Genomic DNA, 21,726 nt, shown 5'->3' on the forward strand with positions numbered 1-21,726 from the left:
GTTTGTAAAGAAGCCTCTAAAAGAACATTTTAATTTCTGCTTTAAAAAGCTATTTTTTTCCATTTTTAAAATATCTCATTTAAAGTATTACTAATTTCTAATATGTTCATTAATTAGGGATGCACAATATTATCGGCATGGTATCAGCTGATAATAGTGATAAAGTTAAATATCAGACATCAGCAATTCCATCAAAATAACTCACCGATATAAAAGGCTTCTGTTTTAAGTTATTGTAATTTTTCATTTAAGAAGCAGTCAAGTATATCTATTAATGCACTACTACTTATGCACTTTTCACTTGTTGCTTGTGAACAAGTTTAATTTGTGAAAATTTACAAATCTGCACTGTTCGAGTGTTGTCATTGTGTTAGAGAGATTAAATGTCATGAATAAATTTGACATTAAACATAATCCAAGTTGAAGTGTTACATCATTTTCAGTCCCCATTTTGGCATCTGCATTTGGTAGCAGGTCAATTTGACAAAGACCATACAGAATAATGTAGTATTTTAATTCCACAGCAAAGCTCTATAAGTAGGTCTAGGGGAAAAAATGATCGGTAATGATATTGGTTATCGGCCAAATAAGTTTTAACATAGTGGCATATCGGATATCGGCCAAAAATCCAATATCATGCATCCCTCCCATTACTATAATGAGCAAAATTCAAGCTGCTTTGACTCATGATTAGTTATAAAAGTACAACATACAGGTCAATTCATCCTGAATCATTCACATAAAGGCTGTGTAAATATTAAAAATCAAGAGAATTAAAAAATATATATTTCAAATGAGGATAACGGTAAGTTAAGGTCAAATTTAAATACAAAACACAAAAATATTTACCATACATGTTTGAATTTAGCCAGTGAGCAACAGCAAATTAAAACTCACTTCATGTGTCAGACACTTCTCTATTAGCTGAAGGTAACAGTTGATATTTTCCTCATCTGGCCTTGACACCAGCAGCTGGGTGCACACTAAAACAGAAAAAATCAAGGCTTCATAAAGCAAATAACAACTTGGTACATTTATAATATGGACATAGAGTAAGATGATGTATCAGAATAAGAGAAGACCATACTCATTTACAACAAGAAATCAGAACAAGCAGCTGATATTAAAATGAAGGAATAAACTTAGATAAAGAAAATGAGACCTATGTGACTAAATGAGAAACATCTGAGTATTGTGCAATAAAAATAAAAAAAGTGACGTAAATGGAATCTCGGGTCTTTCTTTAAAATGTATTATATCAGTCAGTGTTGAAGACATGCTCTCTTTAGTTCTACACGTTTTACAGTCACATATCTATAAGACTATCACTAATTCAATATGCAGTTTGTCTTCACAGAGAATGCTTATTATCTTGGTAACATTCTTACCTTTACCCATAACACGGGTAAACTGTCCAGCAATGTCGCCATCTGAGACTGGTGTGACTGAGGAGTCTCCATCACCGGGGGCTTGGTTGTTGGTTTGGAAGTCTTCTGGTGCTGCCTCTTTATCTGCTCCTGTTTTTGTGACTTCTGATGATGAAGATGAGACGTCCGAGGCAGGCTGTGCTGCACTTGGTGGACTATAGGGCTTAATGGGTGTGCTAATGATCTGCTGAAGCTCCTGGAGGGCATTGCGCAGGTTTCCACCTTCCAAAATGTCCTAAAAACAGAAGGCAACATTACCGTCATGTGCCGTTTAAATCATCAGAACTACACTTAGGATTGGACCGTTTCACCGTTGGAAGATTTACAGTATTTTTCTGACTATAAGGCGCATTAAGTGAAACAAAACAGTCATGTAAGTCAAACTTTATTCAACTCATTCACAATAACTCAAGACTGTTCAGTTGTAGCACATAAAATCAGTTTGAGGTCAGTAAGCACAACCAGAATTAATATATAAGGTGCACCGTCTATTTTTGAGAAAAATTAAAGGATTTTAAGTGCGCCTTATAGTCCGAACAATACGGTAATTTAGTAAAGCAAACATGCTGCAATGAAGCACCTAAAATGAGTTCTATGAACCTCTATCAACTTTGCTGGGTTTTTTTTTTAAACTAGCAAAAAAGGAATTTCCCAACAGTGCTAAATCAAGCATCACATGATCTGAGGGAATTAAAAAAAAAAAACTCAAGCGTGTATTTGATAGTGAAAGCGTGAAAGTGACTAATAAATAAATAAGTGTTGCTTCTTTTTTTGACATGACATCAACATCTGAATTACCTTTTCTAAAGACTTGAGAACAGTTTGCCTCTCTCGCAGTTTCTGGATACTCAAGGCAATCTTGTGCCGTGCTCCTTTAGTGACATTCTAAAAGGGAGGGATGGAAAACAACAGGATGGTTTGAAGAGTCATTCCTTGAGGGGACACTAAAATCTATCCAGTCACTAAATAACTAACCTAATCACCATTTGTTTTATTAAAGACAAGAAGAAAAGGATAGTAAAAATGAACAACTTGTGTTATGCGTGACAAGCTCGCTGTAACTGTAGGGTGTGTTGTTTAATTTCAAGCCTCATTGAGAGTTGATGTATCATCAAATCTGAGGGCTGTAGGAGACGAACTGGGGAGAAATCAAAACCTGAGTCCAGTGACGGGAAAGAGGCTTTCACACCTGAGATTCTAGATGCTGCTCTGTGAGAATCATCATCTCCTCATAGCTCATCTGCGAGAATAGTGATGCATATTTATGAAGCCGAAGACTCTTCAACCAGGCAGGAACATCTAAAACAAAAGGGACAAAAAACAAAGTAATAAAAGAGGCACAGACTCCAGAGATTAAAGTTCTTAACTGCTTATACACAGTTAACTCTTTACTTTTTGTTTTCATATTTTTAAAACAAAGGGGGGTAAAAAACCATTGCTAACCGTTTGTGATTCTCTCAGTTGTTTGTTTTTCAGAAGAGAAATTGAGGCTAATGTTTTATCGCTTGCTTCACTTTGTTAGATCACTGGAACACTACAGTTAATTTGCTGGAAACTGAAAGGTTTCTGACCATGTTGCAATGACTAATGTATCGTTGTCTTCATTGCGTAAACTCACTTCATTATTATAAAAAGTAAAGAGAAGTTTACTTTTGTTTATCAGTGCTGTTGCAAAAAAAAAAAACAGTCAAGAATTCAGCAATGGCTGAAATAAAAGATTTTAATGACTGCGTTTTTCTACTTTCACTTGTATTATTGTTGATCATCTTTTACTAAAATGAAGTGAAACTTAAGAAGTTAAATCAATGAAATTCCCCAAGTTTATACCAGAGGTTAATGCTGTTAGTGCTTTGGCTGTGGCTAAGTAATGAACTCTGACCTTTCATGCCACTTCCATCCTCCAGGAAGGTGTTGCGAAAGCAGCCCTGCTCTTCTGTCTGTTCACTGCCTGAAGAAGCTATGCTGCTTTGGGGTGAAAGAGGTGCGTGGTCGGTTGGGATGAAGTTCTGTCGCCCCCCTGTGTCATCCTGGTTTATCCACTCAGAACCACAAGTCTGAGGACTTGAAGGAATAATGGACATGGGCTTCTTCAGCGGACTAGGCTGCATCTGCCCAACCAAACCTGGCACCAGAACAATTCATGAATGAGTAACAAGAATGACAATCTTTAGATGAGAAAAATATAAGAATTATAATATTTAACGTGCTACACCTCCAGGTTATCTGTCCATACCTGTATTATTGCTGTTAATAGGTGAGGGCATCCCGCCTGGGAAAGCCATGTGTCCGTTCTGGCCAGCAGAAGATGTGCTAGATGGAGGCTTATCGAGCCAAACATTACCAGGATCAAGAGCCTCAGCTGTGCTCGGCCATTCATCTGAGCCCTGGCATGGATGGTATGGGCTTGACGGTGCCCGTGATGCATAGCCACTTGAAAGGTGCTCTTCTAAGTGGTTTAGCCACATGGCCAGTGAGGTCCGGTCATCCAGAGTAGTGGCAGGATGGATGAGTGCATAGGAGAGCAACTGTCTGCTTTCTTCCACAAAGAGGCTGCTCTCAATTGTGTGACTCAACACCTTCTGCAGCAGCTTCATGTACTCACATTTGGCCTCAGAATTACGTGGTTGCAGTAGAGGCAAATGGGATAACAGCAAGGACACCACTTTCTCTTTAGGCTCTTGATGCCACTGGCTGACAGTTGCTAATGATCAATGAAAAACAGCACATAACCAGACATTAATATTTCACTACCAAATATAAGTTTTACATGTAGTTTAATTTTTTTTTTTAATAAACAAATAAAATGATCTATAGCCATAAAAAAAAAAATCTATTTAATTAGTGAGACTTACCTGCATTGTTGGCCTCAGCTTCAAGGATGTGGATCTCTGTGCAGTCTGCCAGCCAGTGTTCAAGGTATATGTGGAGAAAGCGGGCCTGGGTGCGGGACACCCTCTTCAGGAGGGACAAGAGTGCCACCGTCTGTTCGCACTCATTCCAGCCTTTGAACCAATCTGTGAGGATACCTACCTGGTCTCGGAACATCATGGCGTGTCTCCTTGGTAAGGAGAACAGGAATGTGTGGATGGGGAAGGTTAGGCTGCTCTTTCAGACAGAGACAGGAAAAGTCTTGCCCCGCACAGCGGGGTTATTTTTTCCAACAGTCCTGGGATCCCCTCAGACTTGACCGAGGGGCCCTCACATGATTCAGGTGCTGCGGTGACAGGAATTCAGTATGGATTTTGAGATGATGTCTTGAGGCTCCAAATAAGTCAACTGCTGAAGGTAATGGCACAAACCGGGAAAGGCTCTTTTCACTCTGGCATGATCGTTATCACATCATCTTTGCCCTAATAAACCAACAAACAAACAAACAAAAATAAAATGAATCACTACATGCATGCCTTGGTCTTTAAATCTCAGCTAATATTTATACAAATAAATGGTATTCATGATATTATCCCATGTGTGCGTTAAAGTGTTACCAATTTACCAAGTAATGGATGGAACATAAAAATATCTGAGTGAAAAACAAACAGGGAGTATAGTGAGTGCACATAAAGAATATCTCAGATGGAAATAATAGCTCAAACACATTTCATCATGATGGATGCTAGCTTCAAACATTTACAACAAAATGTTCGTGTGTGTGGAATTCAGTGGGTTCAACACAAGAAATATGCATGTGTAAATAAAACGAAGAATCTCAATCCTGCGTTTATGACGAAATCAAAAAGCAAAATGTGCCTGCCATCTAATAAAGAAGATTCAGCCTCTGTGTTTTTGACAAACAAGAATGTTATTCATCAGCTGCTCAAGAAGACGAGCATTTGATTTGGAAAGCAAAATGAATCCATATTTTAAAATAATGCTGAATAGAAGTCAGAGCTGGCAACTCCCATTACGGAGCTAAACGCTGACTGAAACAGAGAGCTGAGTGAATTATAAGCGTTTGACACTAAGGTGTTGTTGGACGAGGTGAACATTTCAGCCGGTAGCTAAGCATTAGGTGTCTGTAAACTAGAGTTAGCCCCCGGTCGGCCTAGTCTGAAGAGGGATTCAGGATTTGTATTGTTTTGCGTTGACGCGGTTGCTACTCTTTCTCCGTTCTGGCACTCCAGTTTTAGCGAGACAAAGCTGAGCATTCAAAATGTAATTACAATCAAGAGCAAGTTACAGATAAAACACAAACTGAAGATTCGTAAATGACGATGTAACACACGGAATCGGGAGATTTGTTTACCTTTTCTCAGTTGTATCAGGTCAGAGAGCTAGGCTAAAATGCTAATGCATAGCTAGCTCGACAGTATGAGTAGGGATAGCAAAGAGCTAACAGCTGCAGTTACGTTGGCTTAGCTGAAAGAAGCGTAGATTTTCAATCCACACATAGGAATCCTTAAGAATATCCCAGTGCAGTAATATCCTTCCGTTGTTTCAAAGATAAAAACTCTAAAGAATGTATATACAAAAACGCTAAGTGGAATACAAAAAATAAGGAGTGTACGCCTGGAGAAATCCACTTCGATTTTTGAGTTGACGTAAGACGTAGACACAACGTCATACGTCAGCGCGTACGTAAAGTTTCTACCGCCCACAGTTACAGATAAAAACGTTCCATTCAATGAAGTCTGGCAAGCAAATGTTTCATATAATAATTAACTGAAAAAATATATTGATTATTTCTAATATAGTTTTTGAGAATAGCAATAAATAAATAAAAATACCTACAAGTGTCATTCGTGAATCCTTTTTCACATTATTTGGACATCAGAAATGCTAATAACCATCAACAAGATTATATTTCAAATATTCCCAGTTTAGATAATATTAAGAACCTGATCAGAAGTCATTCTCACATAAAACAGATCAAATTATGACTTGTAATGATGACTACATTAAAGATAATTTAATGCAATACATGTATTTCCTAGTAAAATTTCTGACGTTCATTCCAACTAACAAGAAAGCACTTGGATATTTGATACTATTATAATGCATATAAAGGAAATCAGTTACATCATCAAGAATTCTGAAATATTAATTATGGATAAATTAAATACATTTCCAGTTTTAATCAACAGTCTATGTTAGAATGGCCATCTAACCATTTTTTTTAATATTGTTTTTTTTTTCTAATATAGCCAAAGGCATGTAAGTCGTCCGTCCGTCCGTCCGTCCGTCCGTCCGTCCGTCCGTCCGTCCGTCCGTCCATCCATCCATCCATCCATCCATCCATCCATCCATCCTCCTCAGTCGGGTCACTGGAGCAGCTGCTTAAGCAGGGAGGCCCAGACTCTTCCCCAGCCACCTGGTGTGTAAGCCGTAATATTTTCACTTGTATGAATGTTTTTATAGTGCTAGTTTTGACTATAACAAAAATCCATTTTGACTAGAGAGAATGCAGTGCCTACATCTACTTTAATATAGAGATAGGGAACACGATTTAGTTATATGTTACAACAGCTTGCCAATTTATTGACAGTAAAAGTGAGGCAATGGTTCTAACGCCTCAGAGTAAAAGCTGAGATGAGCTTCTAAAACATTTCATTTAACACAACCCTCATTTCTAATTGTGTCCAAAGGCAGCAGACTTTTGTAATGTTTTAATATGATTTCAAAGGAAGCTCTGCAGACTTTGCTGATTGTGTTTTTTAAACCGATGCTTTGTTTTAGTCCAGTTGGACTCACATATGGACAGAGAAATATGTTGAATTCATTTTATCATTTGATGTTGATGCATGTTTTAATATATCACTCCTACTTCTCATCGAGAAGTTTCTTTACAACACAATGCTTAGTCTGTAAAGAGACAAAGGTAAAACACCTGTTATTTAGATATAGTGTGTTGTCTCTTGTCTATCGCATGAGATCAATCCACAGCTTTGTGAAAAAATAGCAAGCAGCATAACAAACCCAATACTGTATATGAGAGGTCTGTCACTTTCCAGCTGCAAACTCGTCTGTCACCTTTTTATCTGCAGTCATACTGGAGATGTGATGTTATCAGTTTGCAGCATGCCGGGAAGTGAGCATGACGGATGGCTTTTTCTTTTGATGGTATGTGTGTATTTTTACTGCCAAGATTACAACTCTTATGGTGTCATAATTGTACAAGCTTTAAAGGCATTTTTTTGCACAGCTGGAAGTTTCTTTTCATTGTTTATTTCTTTATGGGCAATCTGAAGTTAAATTAATCCAAAATAACACAGTGAGTGTGACAGAAAAAGTTTCTTAAAGGTGTATTTGTATCCAACACAGTTAAGTCAGGTCATGTGGACGGTTTCTTTGTATTGAGACGTTTCGTCATTCATCTAAAGGACTTCATCAGTCCGAGAAGCCACAACAAACTGAGTCCAACAAGCAGCACACTCCCATAGTGGACAACCCAGTTTGACCTGGCTGAACTTTGTTGGATTTTTTTTTACCTGGACCATTGAGCATGAACTTTGATGTTTTTGTATCCGTTTAGTGTGTGTGTTTTTATCTTAATGCATTCAATAAATAGTACACTAACATTTTTTAACACACATTGCTGAGCTTACACAATATTGTTTTCAGAGAAAAGAGGAAGCAGCTCCGCGACACCCTGTCACATGTGTCAGTCCTCCCCCTAGCATCTAAAGGAGGATCTCCTGACACTGTTGCAACAAGGTGTCACACTAAAAAGCTGAAAGAGTCCTGTCAAAATGGTGAGTGAAGCTGATGCTGTGATTCTAAACGTTCTCTTTGGTACCAAGATCTGCAACATTTCATTTATCATTTCTGTAGATAAGCTTATTGGGTTTGCTTAAACGTTGGGACGCAAGACAATCAGCTTCTGCAGTTTCAAACAGGAAATCAGATTCTTGCATATTGCTGCAAAACATTTCCTGCTTTTAACGTGTTGGGATGGTTTAGTTTGTGTGGTTTAAATTTATTTTAATTTATACTCTGTAGGCCAGTTTGCTTCATTTTAAAACAGACACACCTGCATTACTTTGTACTTACAATGACAAACTTTCACTGATCATGTATTCTATATGTTGACAGTCAAGCTCGCTGGTTGTGTGTGAAGTGGATGAAAGTCTAAAAGAGAAACTGAGAAAGTTTAGATTTCGAAAAGAAACCAACAATGCTGCTATTCTCAGTAAGTGTAATGATTATCATTTTGTTTGCACTTGAAATTAAATGCAACACAGTAGTAAATTTGAAAAGTGCCAAAAATTCTGTTTTTCCCCCCCAGTGAAAATAGACATGGAGAAACAACTTGTTATCCTTGAGGAGGAATATGAGGCAAGCTCATCTTTTTTTTTAATGTGGGGTTGAGTGATTTTAGCTGCTTTGAAAGTAACGTGCTAATTTGCTCTGCAGGATGTTTCAATGGATGACTTGAGGAATGAGCTTCCAGAGCGCCAGCCCAGATATCCTATCGATGTCCAAATAATGGCACAATTGAACTTGTTTGCTTTACCTGCTTCCCAGAGAGCGTCTGGAGCAGGGGCCTGCCCAGGCATAGAAGGAAAGAGTAGTTCATTACAGAACAAATAAAACGGCAGAAACAAAATTTAAGTTACAGTGAAACCAAAGCACCCAAAGAAAACCTATGCAAATGTCACAAATAAGTCTTAGCAGAGGTCTGAAACACAACTGTTGCATTGTTCGGCATTGTACGACCTCTAAAGTAAAGTTCAAATGTTTAACGCTGTTTGTCGGATGAAAACACGATTTGACTCTGACTAAAAGATGAACTTCCTTGACAGCAGCGTACATTCATTGTCTACAGCTACAAATACATCCATGATGATGGGCGAGTGTCTTACCCCCTCTGTTTCATCTTCTCCAGTCCTATGGGTAAGTAGTTACAGCCTTCAAGACCCAAAACGTTCACCAAACGCAAAGTTCAGCTTGGCACGCCTAAATTGTGAGCAGCATTGTGTATGTTTGGTATTATCAGTTTATGCAAACTCTGGATACTGAACAATAGCAACAAAAGGCTTTGATACTTTGTCAAATGCTGCATCGAGGAAGCAATTTTTGATAGGAATCAAAGTTCATGCTTGATAATCCAGGTAAAAATCCAACAAAGTTCAGTTCAGTCATCTGGATGGTTTCCTTTTGTTGTTGTTGAAGCGTTTCGTCCTTCATCCAAAGGACTTCATCAGTCCGAGGAGCCACAAAAACTCAGTCCCAGAAGCAGCACACTCACATAGTGGGTCAACTGGTTTGAAGGTGATATAGTTTCTGGGGCCCGCCCTCTCCCCTGTCGACACCTCTGAAGCAGCCATAGCCAAAGTGGTTCAAAACATCAAAGTGCATGCTCAATAATCCAGTTAAAAAATCCAACAAAGTTGAGTCAAGTCATTTGGATGGTTTCTTTTTTTTTTGTTGTTGAAACGTTTCGTCCTTCATCCAAAGGACTTCATCAGTCATTTGCCCATCAGTCCAATGCTCAACAGTAGGCATTCTTTAGTTGTTTGAAGAACTGTAGCATCAATAAAAGCCTTTAAATGTTGTTTTTTTTTGTTTCACTCACCTCTGATGTTATTTCCTCTAGTTAATCTTTGTTCAACAACTGTTTCTAGGTTTCCTGATCCGTGCTCAATATCAATAATCCAGGTAGATAAGTCTAACAAGGTCCTCTGAACAGATTGTTGTTGAAATGTTTCAAGTTTATAAGACTGAGTTTAATGCAGCTCTTCAGTCTGATGGTCCTTTGCATAAAAGATGAAACGCTTCAACAAGAATCTGTCCAGAGGACCCGACTTCACCTTGTTAGATGCGTCTGTTATTTCAGCTTTGAATAAAGTGCTTTAAATTCAACAAGTTTGCTGTTAGTCAGTCAGCGTGGCGTATCTGATCACAATCTGTTCTTAATGGCAATGACGGAATTCAGAAGATTGTTTCAGGTGTTCGATAATGTGTCCGTCTCTTTTCACCAGGATGTAAACCAGAGCAGCAGATGATGTACGCAGGCAGCAAGAATCGACTGGTCCAGACCGCAGAGCTCACAAAAGTAGTTACTGGAAAATTAGGACACCCAGTTCATCTGGATTTTGAAGCATGATCTCAATCAAATGCCATTTCATAAGTTTGATTTAAAAAAGTGGTGAAATGCTAAGATCTAAAATTGGATGATTACTTCTACCTTTGACACACTATGAAAAAAAACACCCATTTTAAGTTACTTGTTTGAAAATTTAAAACGTTTTTCAATAAGAATTAAAGATTTATGATCATTTGAGTTATTGATCACAATGTGTGACATTATGAGACGGCATCATCCAATCTAAACTTCAAAATATATGCAACTTGAGGAAATTTATCTTAATCATCATCATTTGTATTTTAATTTGTGGCATTGTCTCTTTATCTCAAAAAGGTCTTTGAAACAAGAAACGTTGACGACTTGACCGAAGACTGGCTGAAGAACCAGCTGGCATTTTTTCGCTGAATCTGTGCGTCTCCTACATCGTCCACATCAACTTTTACGACTCTGTTAACGATCTCTTACTCTGAGCTGTCATTCATTATAGAAGTGAATAAACTTTTTACAGCTAAAAAAAAAAAAAACAACAAAAAAAAACATTTTAGAAGTGTGATCATTTCCTGAGCAGCTGATGTTTCCTACTGTAAATGTATAAGTTAGAAAATAAAAAAATGATTTGATCAAAACAAGACCTGTAATTTATTTATGTTTGAAAAACAAAAAGAACACAGACAGCTTCACATGTTCTTGTACTGATAAAGACAACACAGAGGAACGGTGTAAAAACAGCTACTTCTGTGTGACTGAAATCTACAAATAAAGCTGGGTTGAAAAGAGGAGTCTATATGAGCATGTGTGCAGTCACTCAGAAGACGCAGCCCCAGACTAAACTACAGCTTGAGGACCGTGTACAACGGCCATGTTTGGAGCTGAACGCGCAGGCGCTGAACTGGACGCACGTCTTATTCACTGTCGCTGGCGTCGCTGGACTCTGACCCTCGCTCACTTCCACTTTGAGCCCGAGTCTCCGAGTGGTCGCTGCTGCGGTCGCTGCGTGCCGGAGAGGCGCTGCGACTCCTGCTGCCCCTCCTGTTCTCCCCTTCGTCTTCGCTGCCGCTGCCCTCCTCCCCGCTGCTCCTGGCCGAATTCTTGGGTTCGTCGTCGTCGTCGCTGCCGAAGATCTCTTCCTCGTCCCGCAATTCTCTGGTCCTGTCCTCGCCGCTTTCGCTACCGCTGCCGCTTGCCTTCCGTCGCCGTTTCGCTGGGTTCTCTTCTTCTTCGTCCTCTTCGCCACTTTGTTCCTGGTCCTCGTCTTCCCTCTCAGACTCGCTGCCGGAGTTCTCTGCCTCGCTGCCGCTGCCCTTTTCCTTCTCGTCACCTGGAGAAGAAGCAACATTTCGAATCAATAAATGTGAGTTCTTAACATTTCAGTCACTTGTAAATCAAAACATACTTTCCAAAGAACACAAAATTACAGACGCCGTTGCTCATGCTTTAAGTTTTTTAAATAAATAATTGACCTGCCTGGAAACAAACCAGGAATAAAACACCGTGGCTGACGTTTACAGGAAGAAAAGGCGACTGTTCTTATTCAGGAATTACACTGATCGTTGTGGAGCTCTGGGCCGCTGCCGCTCATTCCTGTAAATTGGCTGTGATCTGAATCAGATTGTGATTCATATCACTAAACCGTTTAAGCTTTGCCAGGTCAGATCTGTAAAAACTTGTTTCCATTTTCTAATGCAAATTAAATCACCTTTGAAACAAAAACTACCTCAAGCAAAAACACAAAGTGAAAGATGTTGCTTTTTTAATTTCCATTTTTCACAAATCAAGTCACCTTTATTCACTTCTTCTAAATGCAAACTGGGAATGGAAACCCAGCTATTACTGGAAATAGCTGAATAAAAGCGTCACGCACGGTAATGATAAAAGACTAACCAGAATCCTGCATGTCTTTCTCCAGGTCTTCCTCCTCGTCTTCTGGCTCGTGGTTCTCCAGCTGAGCCTTACGTGCCTCCTGAAAACCACAACAAACAGAATCATCAGCGATCAGAACAAAACTACAGACTAAGACTTTTTAATACAATCAGCTAAGTTTCTTAATTATATAAAACATACACAGTGAAATTCCAAACAGGTACGTAATGACCAAACAGGATTTTTTAAAAAAGATTTACCCCCCCCCCCCCCCAATCTAAGACTTCTGTTGTATATTGTTATTTGTGAAGCAACTGGAATGTGGGGTAAAACTACGACTTTATTTTAAAATCAGTATTACATTATTACTATTTTATAAATCTTTAAGATGTTCTTAACTGTGTCTTTGATAAATATGAAAAAAATAATCATTGTGTAATTATAACTTGTGTTATGCTTTCACAAACACTGTTGACCAGAAAATGGTTCACAAGCTGAGTTCATTTCCACCACAAACTTATAAAAACTAAATATTTGCACTCACCTGGGCCTCCAGCTCCTTCTCATTCATGTCTCTGTGCTTACACACCAGCACAGCGTTTGTAGTGGACTGCGCTCCTGCCTTGGCTCTCCTCTTGCTCAAGCGCACTCTACAGATCAGAATAAAAGTTGTAAAAACGTTACCACTTATCATAAACAATTACCGTCTTTTCCAGACTATAAGCCACTTCTTTTTTCCCCACGCGCTTTGAACACCACAGTTTATACAATGCTGCGGCTAACTTATGATTTTATTTTTGTTTTTTGACAGGCTAACGAGCTACATGCAGTCAAAACATTTAGCCTCGTCACACCCAGGCGCTCACATCGCTGCCCAGTACACATCTCTCGTGGGTCCTTCGTGACTCAATGAGACTACTTGTATAAATAAAAGGTAAAAAAAAAAAAATCTAACCAATGAATTACAGGCAGCAATGTAGCGCTAAGCTAGCAGGCAGGCAACATACACATGACTATGTTTTACTGATCAAAGCAGATTTTGTGTTTCCTTTAAAGTGAGCTTGATTGCTTTATCAAAATAAGTAAAATATAAATGGTCCTGACCTCGTCTCCAGCTCATTGTAGTAAACACCGTCTCCATCTCGGAAGATAAAGAAGTAGTTCTCCTCATAGCCCTTGCTGGCTTTGTTTTTGACATTCCAGTTGTACTCTCTTGCAATCTTATAATCATATCTGAAACACAAAAGTTGAATAAATTACTTCTTATTTTATTTAGCATCGAGATTGATGCTGTTCTTTTGTTGAAGTGTAAAAAAAAAAAACATCACGCGTTTTTCTTTCTGCAACACTTTTCACTCACAGATCCTCTGCCATATAATCCACCCCCTCCTCAAAGTCTCTCTTTCGCTTACGAAGGGTTTCTTCATTGGGCAGGAAGTAGGCCACAAACTGATTCCCCTCCTCATCCATCATTCCCCTGTGGTAAACAAACAATGAATGAATGTTTGTGGAAGAACATTACTGTTTTGAGTTTACGAATGTGGAGCTCTTCTTTAGTGGAGACCTGATCATGGCCTGAGACATCATCTCCACCCCTGCAGGAGCAGAAATATCTTTAGGTGCAGGATCAGAGTCGAAGATGACCTGAGCGCACGGGTTGATCCACATCTGGGGGAATAGAGTGCATGAAGGATCACTATTCAAATCTGCAAATCAGATTTTTGCCTAATAGCATCTTTAAATGACAGTCACGTTAAGATTATAATTCTTCAACTTTTTACAACAGGTTTCTGTATTTCAATAAGAACTTGCTATTTGTTGCCCAATTATTTTGCGTATGGCATTTTATTTCTAGTTTTCTACATGGATTACAAAAGAATATTATGGTATGTGTCAAATCCTTCTTTAGACCCACCTTAAAGTCAGGGAACACGGGCAGGACCTCCACAGGAGTAACTCGGGGTTTACTGTAGTGCTGTGAGATCTATCAATGATAAAACAGCAAACTTATGATTACAAAGCAGTACCAAACCAACAATAGATTACTTTTTTATTTTATTATTTTGCGCCAACGAGCTGATTTGCAACAGACTATTTCAAAAAGACCACAACTTAAAACAACTTAATGCAAAACATATGTAAGATTTCCTGGAATTCCCAGAAAGTCCCTTTGAACAGGGTCAAACTGTTTCCACTTATTTGCTTGTGCGTTTTAAACACGCTAAACGTTAAACCACATTACGAGCAGCCTGAAAATATGTTCACTTACCGATTTCTGTGCGTCTTCAAACGTCTTCTCGATAGCAGAAATCTGACTGTCCCTATCCTTGTAGATCTCTTCTTCTGTAAACTGCTGTTTGACAGACACTCCAATCCTAGAAAGAAACCAAATCAGGATTACATAGAATATAAAACACACACAAAATGTATACAAGTACACATGTGCAATAGTGTTTTTAATGTTAGAAATTCAAACTTACTTGACCTCCACTTTTTCATTAGAGACACCATATCTGTTGAACTCTGTGGAAATGTATTCTGTTTTTCTCATCCACGGCACCACTTTGGCATGTTGTTGGGATCTTAATAAAAAAAAAAACCAATGTTTCTTAAAAAAAAAGTATGAATAAATATAAAAAACATAAAGCCATATTTTTGCTGGCCTTACCTTTTGGAGCTGGATGGAGCCTGGATGTCCTCCTCCAACAATTTCTCATCAGCAGGGTCCAAAAAGACTGAAATCGTTAATATGTCAGTTAAGTTCACACAAGTGCTGGCGACAAATGTTTCTATTTCTATATCCAAAGCTAAATTAGAAAAACAGCAAGTGGGCTTTAACTAGAAACTTACCATTGGGATCTATGCGGTAGGTGTCTGGGTTGATGAGGTCAATGGTCACTCCAAGATCTGGTTCAGTCAGGAGTTCATGTTTGTGTTGCTTCTCCAGGGAAGTGGCTTTATATTGTACAAACCTGCCAGAACAGAAAAACAAATGTTACGCATCTTTGTGTTTACGTCATAGAGAAATACAAGAGAAACAGAGGAGTGAGTAAAATGACCTGTGCTGGTCAAATGGATATGTGATGAATTTGGGATCAAAGGGGATGTCGGGCAAGCTGTTGCAGTACTTCACTCGACAAACAATTCCCGATCTGTCAGAAAAGGCAGAAAATTAGGGAAACGGGTGAAATTAGCAGCCATTTTCACACACGCAAAACAAGACTCAAATCACAGGACATGATTGCAAATACATATAAATACACTTACCTCTCTGGTACGGTTCTGTGAGAAGACGTTCGACTAGAAGAGAAGAGTTATTTTTTAGATGGATTACCTTCTCTAAAATAACAAATACTGCCAAAAAGTAACAAATGTTTCAAGACATAAAAAAGCTCTTAATGTCCCATTTATCAACTTCTTAAGCTTGTCATATTATGATGGTAAGAAAGGTGTTAAATATCACTTTAACAGTCAGAAAATGTAATTAGAAGCTACAACACATTTTGCTAATATCCATTATCACCTTCCTCAACATTTACTTTATTCAAATGCTCCAACATTAATGCTCATATATTAAGCTTATTAAGGCAGGAGGTGAGATGGCAGCTCTGACCACTGGTCCACTGTGCCACCCATTAGTGGTACAACTACAACCATCCGACTTTTAAGGTCATCCCAATTCAAGACAGTCTCTACAGCTGATCAAACTTAAACACAAACATGGGAATAACAGAAATTGATATTGTTATGTACTTAACAGATAATGAACTGAAATTTGGTGTGGTAGTAGCTGAGGGTCATCCTAAACTCATATCACTACTGCATTATTTTTCAAACATAAGATGATCTGAATTTAAAACTTTGGCATGGTGGCACAGTTGGTAGAGCTGTTGCCTCTCAGTGAGAAGGTCGCCGGTACAAATCCCAGCCCAGGTCCTTTCCAAGTGGAGTTTGCATGTTCTCTCCGTGCATGCGCGGGCACTCCCACAGACCAGGAACATGCATGTTAGGCTGATTGTCTCTAGGTGTGATTGAGAGAGTGAACGGTTGTTTGTCTCGTTTGTCTCCATGTGTCTTTGTGATGGACTTGCGACCTGTCTAGGGTGTCCCCCACCTCTCGCACAGTGATAGCTGAACATGGGCATCAATGACCCCCACAACCCGAAAACGAAGAAGTGGGTTAAGAGGATGGATGGAGAGAAAGTTGTCAGGCAATATGCATTTTTCCAAAGAATGTTATGTCTTTAGTTTATTTTGTGGTTCCCTAAATCTCCATCTTCCAGGCTAAAAATAGAGGCAAAGACCTGCAGCCTCTGACTATAAAGCACATACAAACACAGATATATATACTGAGAATACAAATATTTTATATCTATCCATGACTACTGGTTTTATATCTTCTTACAATTAAAAACACTTACGTTTAATTTCAATTTCTGGAATTAGAAATCTGCTCACAACTTTATGAATATCTGCTTCATAACATTTTAAAACACTAATAATTCAGTTTACAATTCTTGTCTTTTCATCTGAACACTAATACATTAAAAACACGATCAAACAAACAGATACTGTGTTTACTGTGTTTTTTGTTCTAAATTAAACACAGTAATAAAATCCGTACTATATAGGGAATCATAAAACGTCATTAAAAAACTGACAACTAAACGTTTTTAACGAATAAAAATAGCTAATTTGATTTAGGATCGTGTTTAAAAATTAACAGCAAATAAACGAAATGAGCACTTGTATGATGTGCTCTCTATCATGCACTGTTACAAATATTTACAGAAATTGTTTTTTAAAAGTGAGCTTGGCTTATTTACATTTTAAATCGCTTTACAGGTCTCTGTTGAAGACGAGTCCTCGTGACTCAGTGAGACTAACCTGTAAAAATAAAGGTTGAATGAATAAACAAAGTGTATTAGCATTAGCCTAAGCTAAAGTTGCGCGCTCGAGTTAGCTAACAGGCTATTATTGATAAACACGCAACAGATGACTTAAAAGAACCGCTAATGAATCGTAGCCGCGTTTATAATAAATTGCAGACATACAAACAAGAAGAGAGAGCTAAGACACGGTTACCTGTGGCCGTCCTCCCGTTGAGCTTGTTGTGTCTGAATAGTCGGAGCCATGTTTACACGAGATGGTGCTCACGGCTAAAAGACGGGTTGTTTGCAAACACGAATGATCGACACAAATTCGTCCAGTGAGACTTCACAGGCCCTAATATTTACAAAAAATACATCAGTTACACCTAACTACAGAATAACGCATTATTTCCTCGCAGTAAAACTGGACATACAACCGAAGAATAGACAACCGAGTATAAGGGTTTTAGTGAGAGCGCCCCCTGCTGCTCCGGAGAGGAGGTGGCGCAGCATGTTGCGTGTGATAACTTCAGTGATTAAATGCTTAAAAACTCACTTTAATTTATTCCATTAAGTCATACAACACAGATGTTCATTGGTTAAGTTACAAAAAGAGAGCAAACTTTTCTGTTCTTAAGTATTTCCTAAAAGAAAAAATACATGTTAAAAAATTTCAGGTTTGCAAAAGCATAATTTTTGGACCTTAAAAATACTTTTAAAGAAGTTTTTTTTTTTAAAAACTCAGATTTATTGTAAATTAAAAAAAAAAAATAAAATAATAATAATAATAATTTTCTGTATTTCTGCTGTACAATACATCCCCAGATGATCAAACCGCTTTCAGTTCAGAAAAAAAAAAAAAAAGCCATAACAGCTAAAAGCTCTAAACAATCAATGATTAAAACAAAAAGAAATATTTCCTTGGACATTTACAAAATCTTTTAAGCTCAAATACTGTTTAAATTTCAACTGCTTTCATGAGAATAAGTGAAATGGTAAATGGACTGCACCTAGCACTTTTCTATTTTATCAAGATACTCAGAGCTTTACTACAATCTGTGCCCTCATTTACCCATTCATACAACAATCTACTATATCTATACAAAGAACAATCAGTGCTTTATCATGTTCATACACCGATGGGACACACATTAGAGGCAATGAGGGGTTCAGTGTCTTGCCCAGGGACACTTCAGCATGTGACTACTGGTGGAATCAAACCTCCATCCCTTGCATGGGAGGACGACTGTTCTAACCACTCAACCACAGCTGTCCCAAAAAAGAAACACTGAAAGAAGTCGGTGTGAAAATTATACAACCTTGAAACAGTATGTTAAATCTTAGCATCCTCCCTATCAAGTTCAATACTCACAAATAAAAAGAACATTATTAAAAAGTGTGAGATCAAGCATACAAGCTAAAACATTTGATTATTGTAAAAAAAAAAAAACTGTTGCATTGCCAACTGTGAACAGATGTGCCTTAAACTGATATCTGAGACCACAAATATGGTCTGCTAAAAGCAGAGGCCAGAAGTGATTGAACAGAATGAACGTATGACAAAAAACAATTTAAGTGCAAGTGTAAAATGAAGTTGAACGTTAAGAAATTAAATTAAAAAACGGATGCACTAAGCTCATTAGAACGAAGTCAGGATTTTCATTTATATTCATTTTGCTCCTCCAAATTCAGACAGAAAAAAATCTGAAGCAGTGGAAGTGCTGGGTGCATAAAGCACAGAGAAAAGTCCTTCTAGTCATAATTGCACTTTCACAAAAACTGCACCTCTTCACTTCCTAGTAAAGAAAGGGCTGCGCACATCACAAAAGAAGAACAGGCGTTCTTCATCTGTTCATCTTCATCTGTTCGACTGCGCATGTTTTAATCATATTAGGTCTGAACCTCAGTCTCTGTAGGGCCGTCCAATCTGGGGAAAGAAAGAATTAAAGAGTTGTATGAAACATTAAAAAACAAAACAAATAGTTCTGAACTCAAAAGATCAAAATCAAAACGTCATACCTGCGTAACCTGAATATTACTTGACCAGGATCATCTGCAAACACACTGTAACAAACGTTTAAGATCATTAAGATCTCTCACTTCACACAATAACAGATTATTTTATGTTTTCAGCCACTCCTTTAGATCTGGGCTTAAGGACGTCATGGTCTGAAAAATGAAATCAACTCCACCCCCCTTAATCAATCAATCAATCAATTAATAGTCTGCAACAAAAGCAAACAAGTCTTACCCATCTCCCCATTGATAAAATTCCCGATCCTGGTAAAACATGGACAGAAAGAGCCAAACACTTATTGTTTCCACCCAGAAGATAACAAACAGGAACCATAGTGAGGAAAGAAAGATTTCACACAACATCCTGAAGTTCTGTGTGGACAAAAGGCATTTAATGATCAATGACACCTTCAGGAAAACATGGCCACATTAAAAACAAACAACTGCACAAACCTAATAAATAAAGTGCAAAACGATCCATATAATCTGATATTTTTCAAAACATTGTCTGGAGTGGGTGTTTTAGTGGTTTAAACCACAGACGTGTATATTTTAAAACTATGTGACTGCTGAAATTAAAGCTGTGGTTTTATTGCAAAGCAGTACAGAACCAAAACAACACGATAACGACATATTCAGCAGTTTTTTATACTTATTTGTTCAACATTCATGACGTAGGAGACACTGTTTTCCCCAACAGAAAAGTTATGTTAGCTAAATTAGCATTTAAGTTAAGCTGTGTAGCACATACAGCTAAGCTAGCTACACCAGAAAGCGAGTAGATAAGAACGTGTGGCTACTTTATTCAGCCATTTGACAAATTAAGGAGTAGTTAATGGAAATGCCTTGTCTCTTGGATAATTAAAAGACGTTTGCTACATCAAATATAATTACTTTTCGTAGTGTTTAGACAGCAAGCCTTGCACCCAATGCTAAGATGGCTGAGTAAATCAAATTCAGATTTTAAATTTGTACTTACTTAGGTTACGGACAACTGAAACTGCATAACCGTTTTACAGGTTAGTGCGTTTGCCTTTATTTACCATGCTCGTTGAATTTACTTCCGTTTGAGTGACGTCAGCGTATGAGACGGGTCCGCTCCATTTCTGACTACCGCTGCATCACCCGGTTAAACGTGATGAGGGAGCGGAGAGGGAGTACAGAATATTTTAATCAAATTTGCAAGTTTCCCATTTGCTTACATCAACAATGTGGTTGAGTTAAGTACAGGCTGCTGAATGACAACGGGGAATCCTTATTCGACCATCCGTGGATGTCGTGTGGTCTTCACGGTGAGGCCTCAGCCTGCTCCCTTACATGTACCGGCGTTTCAAAATGGTGCACACCTCCAAGTACAAAACAAAACAAAACAAACAAGTTATACTAAAATTACTTTATTACAGCTGATTTCTGTTCAATATCCCTCTGCCAACACAACGGTAAATACAATACAAACATTATAGTAATTGTATCCACTTTTTAATTGTTTTATCTCTTTGTACACAATTTAAAATCCACTTTTAGTTACCATCTTCATAATCTCTGACATTCAATAACTCCACCATCTATACATTTTAATACAAGTTATAAGGTTGTAGTGGTAATGTGCCAAAAAAAAAAAAAAAAAAAAATACTGACATCTTGAAAGAAATGCAATCTTTTCATCATCTGCCTGTCACTCCCAACTCGTTTTTTAAACTTCAGCCAATAATCCAGAACCAACTTGTCTTTTCGTTTCATACATTTTGTCATTAGCCTGAGAACAGGTTCAACAATGATGAAATGGATTCACTGACGTCTGGGCTTGGCAACTGCGGTATGGCACAGTGTTTGACCATAAACAGAATTTATGTTTTCAGTTGCCAATTCACATCCAGTACTTCAATCAGTAGGATCAAAACAAGTTTTCTGAAAATTTGAAAGCATGAAACAAAATACAGGCTGAACATTAGGGACATACAATGAGTCAAGATGTCCATATAAACCTAAAAGTTGGCTTTTGTTTGTTTGTTTTATTGGCCTAATATTCAAACCCATGATATTGGCTTTTGAGCTATGCTGAAACTCCAATAAGTACATTCTCATTTGTATCAAACACAAATAAACCAGAAAAGAATCAGCCTATTTTGATGTCGTAAATGAAAACAACTAAAAATCAGTTGGCATACAAATTGGGTTTTGAACCAAATAATGTGTAACTTGGTATAAAGACACTTTCTCTGATGGAATATATATGACATGAAATAAAATCCAACCCTATACAAAAGAATTACCAGCGCTTTGTGTCCTCAAACGCAACAAGAATATGTTAAAAAACATCGTTCAGGATGAGCCGCGAAAAAAACAGTAAAAAAAAAACAAAGAACAAACGCACTGGAGAGTAACATCTGAGGAGGTAATTCTCAGTGAACTACACAAAGAGGCGTTTAAACGAGATGGCAGCAAATGCAAGAAAGATTTGAATCTGTAACTAGAAATATTATAAAATAAACTGTGCAGACAACTCATCCTTTACAAAGTAGTAGTT

General features: G+C 38.0%; 3 protein-coding genes and 1 long non-coding RNA gene across 4 annotated transcripts in view; 1 reads left to right on the forward strand and 3 right to left on the reverse strand.

The window, feature by feature from the left end:
* Positions 1-4,544, reverse strand: part of LOC119411302 (protein Smaug homolog 2) — an 11,691-nt gene extending 7,147 nt beyond the window's left edge. The window contains exons 1-7 of the mRNA XM_037678241.1: positions 4,280-4,544; positions 3,661-4,128; positions 3,307-3,549; positions 2,617-2,726; positions 2,226-2,312; positions 1,389-1,662; positions 898-983 (exon numbers count right to left, since the gene is read on the reverse strand). Of these exons, the coding sequence (XP_037534169.1) occupies positions 898-983; positions 1,389-1,662; positions 2,226-2,312; positions 2,617-2,726; positions 3,307-3,549; positions 3,661-4,128; positions 4,280-4,475 (1,464 nt within the window). The 5' untranslated portion in view covers positions 4,476-4,544. The remainder of the gene's footprint in view (positions 1-897; positions 984-1,388; positions 1,663-2,225; positions 2,313-2,616; positions 2,727-3,306; positions 3,550-3,660; positions 4,129-4,279) is intronic.
* Positions 4,545-7,442: 2,898 nt separating this feature from the next.
* On the forward strand, positions 7,443-10,881 carry gmfg (glia maturation factor, gamma). The gene is made up of 7 exons (XM_037677854.1): positions 7,443-7,484; positions 8,457-8,553; positions 8,650-8,699; positions 8,778-8,827; positions 9,175-9,257; positions 10,346-10,419; positions 10,786-10,881. Exons 1-7 carry the CDS (start codon positions 7,443-7,445, stop codon positions 10,855-10,857), a joined length of 468 nt encoding a protein of 155 aa, XP_037533782.1. The 3' UTR covers positions 10,858-10,881.
* Positions 10,882-11,196: 315 nt separating this feature from the next.
* On the reverse strand, positions 11,197-17,659 carry paf1 (PAF1 homolog, Paf1/RNA polymerase II complex component). Its single transcript, XM_037678243.1, has 14 exons — positions 17,398-17,659; positions 15,580-15,612; positions 15,372-15,464; positions 15,163-15,284; positions 14,981-15,047; positions 14,793-14,894; positions 14,582-14,687; positions 14,228-14,296; positions 13,877-13,980; positions 13,673-13,789; positions 13,417-13,545; positions 12,857-12,962; positions 12,334-12,412; positions 11,197-11,770 (listed from the first exon to the last, which is right to left on the reverse strand). The coding sequence occupies exons 1-14, from the start codon at positions 17,445-17,447 to the stop codon at positions 11,355-11,357; spliced, it is 1,593 nt and encodes a 530-aa protein (XP_037534171.1). The 5' UTR covers positions 17,448-17,659; the 3' UTR covers positions 11,197-11,354.
* Positions 17,660-18,786: 1,127 nt separating this feature from the next.
* Positions 18,787-19,549, reverse strand: LOC119411304. Its single transcript, XR_005186881.1, has 3 exons — positions 19,435-19,549; positions 19,203-19,247; positions 18,787-19,110 (listed from the first exon to the last, which is right to left on the reverse strand). It is a non-coding gene; the product is annotated as an uncharacterized LOC119411304 (long non-coding RNA).
* Between the last annotated feature and the right edge of the window lie 2,177 nt (positions 19,550-21,726).

This window comes from Nematolebias whitei, chromosome 6 (genome assembly GCF_014905685.2).
Source record: "Nematolebias whitei isolate Nwh7 chromosome 6, NemWhi1, whole genome shotgun sequence".
Classification (NCBI taxonomy): Eukaryota; Metazoa; Chordata; class Actinopteri; order Cyprinodontiformes; family Rivulidae; genus Nematolebias; species Nematolebias whitei.